This window comes from Diadema setosum, chromosome 7 (assembly GCF_964275005.1).
Source record: "Diadema setosum chromosome 7, eeDiaSeto1, whole genome shotgun sequence".
NCBI classification, from domain to species: domain Eukaryota; kingdom Metazoa; phylum Echinodermata; class Echinoidea; order Diadematoida; family Diadematidae; genus Diadema; species Diadema setosum.
Window position 1 is genome coordinate 13,056,315 of NC_092691.1, and position 10,217 is coordinate 13,066,531.

The 10,217-nt window shown below is 39.5% G+C and overlaps 1 protein-coding gene across 1 annotated transcript; it reads right to left on the reverse strand.

Annotated features, from left to right (window-relative positions):
• Positions 1-1,095: 1,095 nt before the first annotated feature.
• Positions 1,096-6,360, reverse strand: LOC140230859 (uncharacterized). The gene is made up of 3 exons (XM_072311006.1): positions 6,063-6,360; positions 4,056-4,397; positions 1,096-2,288 (listed from the first exon to the last, which is right to left on the reverse strand). Exons 1-3 carry the CDS (start codon positions 6,358-6,360, stop codon positions 2,170-2,172), a joined length of 759 nt encoding a protein of 252 aa, XP_072167107.1. The 3' UTR covers positions 1,096-2,169.
• Between the last annotated feature and the right edge of the window lie 3,857 nt (positions 6,361-10,217).

Genomic DNA, 10,217 nt, shown 5'->3' on the forward strand with positions numbered 1-10,217 from the left:
GCAAATATTTGTGCTTGTTTTTCTATATGTACCATTATTAAATGTCATGATTCAGCACAATCAAAACACATGAAATTTATCTAACCCATCCAGTGCCAATAATGATGATAATAATGGATAAATAAATGAAATACTTGTGCAAAAATATCCACTTTTACAGTATTATAAGTTTTCCTGAGTTCACTGCTATCATAAAAAGAGAATTGAGTTGAGCTCAATAGCATTTTCAATACCATCAATTTCATGAGACAAATCGACACAGTTGTTGCTGTGGGAAAAAAAAAATGTTTACCTAGAATAACTTTACTTTTGTGCACAGACCACTAAGCTGTCTCTGCTCCTCATGTACTCACTTTATCTTCCAAAAGAGCATAACTCTTCACTTGCAATTTGGTAAAGTTAATGTATCTTTGTAATGAATGGCTAAGGATTGACTTTAAACATGTCTGCATAATAAAGACTATGTTCTAATCTACATTCATCCATGACACCAAATAAGAATATTATGATAGAACTCTACCAACTGATTTAATATGGCTAGAACTTCAGCTGCATATTTGTGACCTTTGATCTTGAACCTTGACCTTTCATTCCTATAAGGCAGATAATTGCTGATTCATTTCTATCCTGATTAGCAGATCACTTTACAAATGACAATTTCTGGCTGCACTTATGGTACAAAAATTGCATTTTGTAATAGACCAAAGTGTAGTGATCTTTAATCTTGACCTTTCAGTTTAAGATCACACTGTTAAACCAGTTAACATTCAATACAATTAAGGAATCATCAAAATATAAATCTTTTGAAAGACTATCACGTTCATATCAAAGATTGAAAGCACGATACCATCTACACACAACAAAAAGTACCCCCCCCCCAAAAAAAAAAAAAAAATGGGGTGACTTTTGAACATGTGGATTTCGAGCATGATAAGTTAGCAAGGATATTCTTACACTTACTGACTAACTTTCGAGTGAAAATGAGAGAGATGTGTCGAGTCATGCATGAGTGCCCCCCCCCCCACACATGCCATAGTAATAGTACACTCCAGCATTTCTTGCTCCATCTTTACAGTGAATTCGTTTAACCTCAACACAACTCCCTCTTATGTTCACAGAATATGTGCTGTAATATGATGGTAAAATATCTGGTGTCAATTCTTTCAATAGAATGAATCATTGAATGGATTTTTCAGTTATAGGATGGTCCAACATAGCTATTTCCCCATTACATTGAGTTCATGTAACTGTAAACAAAACAAAAAAAAAATCCCCCTAAGAGAAAAGCCCTGTTAAAGACATTGTGTTTAGTGGCCCCCTGTCTAACGCGGCCAGCGGCTTCAAATTTTGTTTCCTGCAGTAGACTTTAACCTGTGTACAGCAGCCGCAGACATCGATGGAGTCATAGCCGAGCCGATAATTCAGCATGTTTTTCTGCTTTGTAGCCACGCCAGTCATTCATGGGCAACGTTCAGTGATCACCACTGCTGCATTCAGCACTCATTCGGTCATAATAATGCACTATCTAGAGTCACGACTGTACACATGCTACTGTGCAACAATTTGGTAGACACCGGCATTCTTCACTGCATGAAACACACATGTGCAAATGTATAGACATACATGTAGGCAATGTGCACAAAGTTAGTTAACTTATCTATAGCAGCCACCTGTCTATGACAGCCACTCTTCTCATCTCCCTTTGGTGATCACTATAGACAGGTTTGACTCATATTCTTTTTCATCCCCACTATTTCAGCATTGAAAACTCCAAGCTGAAATTATGACTAGAAAGACTTGGTGAACTTGATGATTAATCAAGTCAAAGAGACTCTTTCCACCTCCCTGTTTTGCCCTTTGACCTTGAGGTATTATTTAGAGCTATGCTTCATTTGACACTCCTTTACCAATACTAGAATCTTCATAAACTATTTTTCTTAAATCAAAATAATGATACACTGTACATGGGTTGGGTGGAAGACAGATTGACAGATGGGAATTCCAGAAGCATTAACAATGAGTTAAAACTGTGATAGTGGGACATTATTTTCTGTAAAACTGAGGTTGACACATCATGTGTGGATGTATGCACACATAAGATATCAAAAATAGATTAGACTTTTACATACTCTTTTACAAGGTGTACGTTTATACCATGACATATCTATTTCATGAATTTTGTGAAGGCTCAAAGCTGCGTCCCTCTGGAGAACTCCGATACACGCCGGCTTCCGGCTCCAAATACTGTCCTTGTCTTACATCTTCCATGGGTGGACTGGTTTCTGATGCTGCAGACCATGCAGCATTTGAAAAGGAAGGACAAAAACAAAAGCACACACAATGGAGTTATTGCACGACACTTTACTTCTTGCACAAGAAACTCAACTTTTGGTGTCGTGATGTTTCTTTCTTTCCTAATGCTTGCATTTTATTTGGGCATTTACAAGATGTCATCATACTGAGCTTACAGGAATACTGAAGCATATGTAGATATGCTATTGTATGCCATTGTCTCTATAGAATTGAAGATTACCAATTGTGAGTAGGGTTTCGATTTCATAACACATGGAATTCACATATGCTCTGCAAACTATTCAATGAAAATTCTAACTTTACACGGATTACAAATTATGTGTTGACAGCTATCTAGTGATCATATTTTATCAAGAATCTGTTTAAAAAATGCATAAATATCAAAGTGGCATGTTACTGAAAACGATGGAAAAAGATTATATTGTCTAATCATCTGCTTGTAGTATAACCTTTTAAGATGGCAATCCCTGTATACAAGAATAATACTGATAATCATTCGTTTTTGCTATATGAGTCATTGCCATTTTAACAAATCTACCAGAGACTCAAACTCTCCTGCTTTCGATGGGAGATCTCCCGCCGAAACCCATTTTTGCAGAATCTCCCGTTCTCCCGCTTGAGATTTAATTTCTCCCGCTTGAAATGATTTCTTACCGGTACTTAATTTCATTGTATGTTGAAAAATAAGCCATAGGTAGCGCGAGGGAGCGTCTAGAACCTAAGACCGCAAGGGACTTCGCGCTCGTGATGTGCGCTCGGCGCACATCAAGTTGGAGTCTCCCATTTGCTAGGGGTTTCAGGCGGGAGAATCTCCAGATCAGAAGGTGCTTGGGGTTGGAGTCTCTGAATCTACTCATTTTTTTTTTCCGTTTAGATTAAAAAAGGTGATTTTGAGTTTCTGCTTGTAAGGGAAATCAAAGATTTCATATTGGCAGAGAATATGCTCTCAGTCTAGAAAAAACAAGATTTTAATGCACTACCCTTAATTTGGGTGTTTAACCAGGTGAAATGGTCCCACCTCACATCCAACTGGACCCCATGGAAGACAAGCTTAACATAGCTGAATGTGGGCTATCCTGCCATCTTCTCAGATTGAAATGAACAAACAAATTTGCACAATATCAATACATACTAATCATTTGACACATGACCCCAAATTCCTAAAGACAATCACTGCCAGGCAGTACAGGCATTTACTGAAGTTTCATGAATATGCCTTGAGCCACTTCTGAGGCATGGAGAAAAAAGTAACATTTTAGAAATTTGCTTGACCTTTGACCTTTGACACATTGGGCCAAAACTTTCCCTATAAAATGCTAACCTGGTGATACTCAATGTATACACGAGGTTTCAACAAAGAAAAAAAAAACTTCAGGCATTACATAGATATGGGGAAAGTAGAGAGATTATAAGAATTTGACCTTGACCTATGACCTTGAGCATGTGCACCCAAAGTTGATTGGCACAAATTTGTCTACTCATATGCATACGCCAAGTGTCAGTAGGATACCTCAAACAATCTTTAAGGTACACTATCCACAAAATTGATTACGGATGCATGGACAGAAAGACAGACAAAGGATGGAAGGATGGAAGGATGGACGAACAGACAACCCCAAAACATAATGCCTCCAGCAACACTTCATGGCGGAGGTATAAAGACACATAAAGCATCCTGGGCAAGAGTTTATTATCTTATACAATTGCACGCTCTTAAATAAAGAGACAACTACTGAACTCACCTTCAAAGACTTCACTGACTTCATCCTCACTTGTATCCATTAAACCTGGGTCCAAATCATCCAAGAATTCAACAGCAACGGACAGCCGATGTTTCTTCAAGATCCTCCTCAGGTCTTGGGCAGATTGGAAACTTGAACCATGCTGGTTCTTCCACTGAATCACAGCCTTGAACATGGCATCTTTGTATTGCGGACTGACTGTACCTATGAGGTTCGAGAGACGTGCTTCGGTCAAACGAAGTTTCATAGCAAGGCGGCGGTAACATTTGGCACAGTTCATCTCAGAGGCAAGATCATAGAAGAGTTTGTCCTGGGAGAGACATCTCCTTTCCTGTTGCATATCTGAAAAGGATTACAGTGCACTCCTGTTACAACGAACACGGTTATAACGAAATTTTGTTATAATGAAGTAAATCTTCTGGTCCCAAAATTATCACCATTAAAGTCTATGGTACAAAATTCGCTTATAACGAACACGGTTATAGCGAAATTTCCGTTATAACGAAGTCTTTTCCGAGCGCCACAGACAAAGAAAAACAAAAGAAATGTGCTCCGTTATAACGAAATGCGAATTGCTTTCGAAAATACGTAGCGGAACCACAGCGGAACAAGCATTTATAGCGTCTCTGCATGGGTGAACGCTTCACACCACTGTGTGTTCGCTCCTTGTGTCACGCACAGTTTCTGAGGGGAACTAGCGTTTATCATTGTAATAAAATAATCCCATCACATTTCACATAGCTTTCCAGTGAATGATGAGTATTCAGCAAACATAATATGATATTATATACGTGGTTCCTTGGTTCGTTATATATTGTATTTTTTTCGGTTATAACGAAATTTCGTTATAACGAAAGAAAACTGCTGGTCCCGAGCATTTCGTTATAACGGGATGTGCACTGTATCATTATCATCTTATTACAGGGAAATTTACCCCAAATCTAAATATTCAGTCAATGGATGGATATAAGTAGGTCATATAAAGCGAACTTTTTCTATCATTGGTCTTTGAATTGACAGTTCAACTCCCTGTGATCACTGCAAGAAACACCAGGAAAAAAAAAATCACAAATTTGCAATCCATTAAAGCAAACAGATCTTCTTGATAAAGGATGTAGAAGCAAACATTACCCCCCCCCCCTCCCCCCCCCACATACACACACACACAATCTTTGGGTGTCTTTGAGCGCTCTGCTAAAGCAAACTGTACCATACCTTACCCGTGCCACAGGAGCGCTCGTGTGTACCGTACTGTACTGAACCAAAAATGGAACCACTATCCGATGTGTTCCACAAGGGTACCAAAAGCGTACAAGAGTATAACATGCACATACATCATGATGCAAAGAGTTTATTATCTTTGTTCGAGACAGCTGTAAGTTATGCAACCGTGCCAGGTGAATGACTCTCTTGCTACAAAATGCATGGCCACCACTAGATTTAACTTAAATGAGGTACTGTCTGACGTGATGTGACTAGGAGTGCGAGTGTGGAATGTGTGAGACTCCTTTGTTCAGGCAAGCCATCAGGTGGGAAATGGGGACAGCAGGAGTAAACAGCGTAGAAATTCAGAATCGCGCAAGCCAGGTGGAGAGAAGTTTTGGTTCACTGGTTTTCTTTTGCATCCGAAACCAAAATTATTGTTTTTGATTTTTGTTTTGTCTGTTGGCAACACAATACCAACTAAATTACTCACAGGCTAGGATACCTGGCAGGTTATGGAGCAAGTTAACATGGAACAGCTTATTAATGCTATACATAGCAAATAACAATACCCTTCACCATTGTGATTATATGATATTTACTGTATGTTGCATAAGTTGGCCTTCCATACTCTGATAGTTTTCAATGTGTTGTGCACGCTATTTGTGCTTATTGTGCATGCTTATTGCGGTTGACTCAGTCATGGCCAATAAATTCCTGAACACTGCATACCAAGATCATGTGATTGTTTTATCCTTATTTACAGGCATTTTCTGTCTCTGTGCTATCAGACATTATACTCACTTTGTTCCAATTTATCTGCTGCTGCTGTTTGTTTGCATTCTCTCAAGATTTCAATGAGCTCCCTGCACTTGCCATCATCACTGCCATGTTCATTCCGCCATTCTAACAAACATCTGAAAACTACGTCCTCATAATCAATCTGTGTCTTCCCAATGAGGTTTGATACTTCTGGCTTGGAGCCTAAAAGATCCATTGCCAATGGTACATACTTCTCAGGTGCATCAATCTGTTCAGCTAAGTCATAGATGTGCATGTCACTGCTGAGTACAACAGAAGGTTCATCATCTCTTGCTGCCATTGCAGAGTCTGGAACAGGAAAAAAAAAAGAAGACAAATTTTCATTCTAAAGAACATTTGAAAGCACTGTACGAGCTGAAATTTTCGTGGTGGTTTTATTTTCACGAATTTCGTGAATCATCTTTGATCCACGAAAATGACAACATGCGAAAAAAACAATGCGCAAATAACTAAGTTCAGTTAGACCCTCACAACCGCGAAATTAACAACACGCAAAAATGTCCTCCAAGTAGCAATTCGCGAAAATATCTGTACGTGAAAATTTCAGCTCGCACAGTATTCTTTGGCAACTACTAGACACTGACATAACATACAATGTGCAACTTCAACAATTCACACCGTATGCCAATACAACGCACATACATGTAAAATAAACTTTCAGTTTTCCCAACTTTTCATACAGAAACGGTGACTTCTATCATGACAAATATCTGTCAAGCTCCCTTTCAAAAAACATGCATTCGTACAAATGCATGCACAGGTACAATTAACAGCTCCAGCGGATCCAGGGGGTGCGCACTGGGCGTCCCCCCCCCCCCCCTTTATTTTTTTTTTCTTATTAAAAACAAAAGAAATAAGATCAAATGAGTTAGGGGTGTGTGCACCCCCCTTTCATTTTGTAAAGGCGCCCCCTCTTTAAGGAATTCCTGGACCCACCCCTGATTAAAGCATTGTGATTTAACATAGACAATGCCTTTCACAGTTAGCAAGTGCAGAGCCACTGCCAGGATGACAGGACCCGTACAAAACCCTGAAATATATGTGGATTGTGTGAATGCAGCAATACAGTGCACTCCCGTTAAACGAACACGGTTATAACGAAATTCCGCTTACAACGAAGTAAAAATTTGGGCTGCAATGTCATCCACTCTATGTATTTCTACTGTTTATTTGTTCAGTTACAACGAAAGAAAACTGCCGGTCCCGAGGACTTCGTTACCGGGGAGTCCAATGTACTAGTAGAGCACATCAGTGAAAGTTAAGAGGAAAATCAGACAATCCATTCAGAAGTTATGAATTTTTATAGTTTTGTTGCTGCCATTGCTGGATGAAAAGACAAATAAAAAAACACAGATTGTGATGTATTATATGGAGGATGACTATATAAAGAAAATATAAAGAAAATTCCACAAAATTTATTTTACAAAAAGTACACATTCCCTTGACTTGCTACTGACATTTATATGGTAATGATATAATTCCCCCTGCTTTTTGAAAGAGGCAAGTCAAGAGCTCTTTCATTGTGGGAGAAAAGTGAAAATATGCTATTTTTAAAAACATTTTCTTTGAAATGATTTCCTTATATGCGACGTCTTGGAATGTACTTGGTCTTCTAATCCAGCAATGATGGCACCAAAATTTTAAACATTCATAACTTTTGAACAGATTATTCAGTTTCCCTCAAACTTTCACTGATGTGTTCTAATAATATTACTACATTCATGTAATCCACATGTTTATTTGGGTTTCACTCCCCTTTATGAGTACAACCTTCATCCCAATTGGGCAACTGTCAATGCTGAAGAGATTAGAACTTTGGAGTTCTCTGGGCAGAGGGAGAGCTCAGTCAGTATCTATCTGCCTTTCCATCAAATGGCTGGGGTTCAGGCTTGGGTTTAAATCCCACTGAGTCTTGCAGAGCAATGTTGTGCATTAATTATGTCATACGTTGATCGAACCGACTGTGTTGCCATATTCGTACGCTTATCAAGACCTCGCTACAACAGTGACACGATGGGCGCGACAGTGAGACGTTTACACCGGGCTCATGCTACGATCTCAAGTGATCGGGGTATAAAATGTGTTTCATGATTGAATTTCTTCAGGCAGATGTCAGTGTCAAATTAACATGGATATGCAGAATGTGGTTCTACCCTTACTTTTAAGAATTCTAGAACACACCAGTTAGAACCTGATGTGAAATTGCACTATTGATTAGTTAAGTCATCCATTCAAATAAAAGGGTAAAACATGTATTTATATTAAAGAACTACTGTAAAAGTGGAAATTTTTGCGGTGTTGAAATTTTCGCGCATTTCGCGCAACCAGAAACTAGCGCGAAAATAAAAACACGCGAATATTTTTGCTTGCCATACGTTCCTGTGCGTGATGTCTTGATTCAGCAGAAAAACACGCGAAACTCTTCTGACCCGGCCTAGCGCGAAAAATTAGTCCCGCGAAAATATCCACTTTTACAGTAGCTTAAAGGCATACTACAAATCGTATCCTACAATGAGACAATTTTATGAAGATATAATTGAAAAGATTACGACTTAATTACTTTCATTGTCTTGCAATAGTATATGACAAACAAACAATTTAATAAACAGAGCAGATTCGTACCGAGAGTACGTGGAAAAATGAACTTTATACGTTTTTCTCCATATTCACCTTCTTGGTCTGTGCATCACTTTCTATTGTTCATGGTTGGTTCCTGTTACATAATACTGTAAAAGTGGTAATTTTCATGGGCAATGGGAGCCGCTCTTGATGCACTTGAGTTACACTTTGCACGATGCTACCCCGTCAAAGCTACGAATGTGGCACTTTTAATGCGCTCGTGAGGTGATACGCTCTAAAACCACAGCGATCGGTCGCAACCTCGCTATGGAAGTTTTGGACATGTTCGAAACTTCCGTAGCGAGGTCGCTGACCATGGCGTTGTGATGGTGGCGATCCTCCGCGCTTCTGAACCGCTCAAGATACGATGGAGAAGATTTAAAGCGATCAAGCCATGATCCGCCACACTTTGTCGATTTTTTATGATCGTAGCGGAATCGCTGTCTAGTGAGATGAAGGTAGAACATACATGGTGAGATTACACGAGAATGCATCACAATTGTGCTAGTAAGATATAGAGTCACAATAGACGTCATCTTTCTCTACCATGCAATCCATGAGACCATGCCACAACTTTTGCAGACCCCACTGCACTGACCAGACGCCATGCAAATAACTGCAAACACACTTGGACTCTGCAATGGGGACTCAACGTTGGGGTAAATTAAAGTATCGGAATCTAGCAGACAATTTTTGGGCAATTGTGCACTTTTACAGTCAAACCCGCGATGCCTGATAGGTAGTGTGTACTAGTACATGCACATGAATTTGGTCCCACTGCTCAATTCGGGTAATCTCGCACCGATAAGGCTGCGTTCACATGGAAGTATTCGGTATTCGGTATTCGAGCACCGAATAACTATCACCCGCACCGTCAACTCACCATCCCATGTAGTGAGGATTTCTTCCTCCTACATCGCAGCATCTTATTAACAATTTCTAAACTGCATCAGAATGTCAGTCTACATGCTTATTTTTGCTAAAGGGCAAATCCAGACCAAAAGTGTCATTATTTCATAAACGAGAGACGGTATACGCTGCAGGAAAATCGAACAAGCTCAATTCCCACTTTGCTATACTTTTCGCAGCTATTCGTACTTTCGAATAGTGCCCTCTTATGTGAACCGGTGTGAGGAAATCCTATAGATCTACTAGATCTAGTTCGATTCAAACTATTCGCGTGCCCTCGAAAAACGAGCCCGAATACCCGAATAGTATAAATTTTTACAGTACTTCTATGTGAACGCAGCCCAATGCCAATGGACGTTTTAAATACTAGATTCTATAGGGCCGCACAATTGCCCAATTAGAATGAAGCTACATACCACATGCATGCATACCCAGGTCCAAGCCCAATCCGTCTTGACTGTCTCCTGATCCTGTCAACCTCCGAGAAAGAAGACATTCATGGCAAAATACAATAACAATGTACAAAATGTACTCTGTTTTTCTGTGGGGTACTAGTATTACGCTTTCGTGCACACAGCATGTAGCACAATCAGCCACTCGGGCCTACAC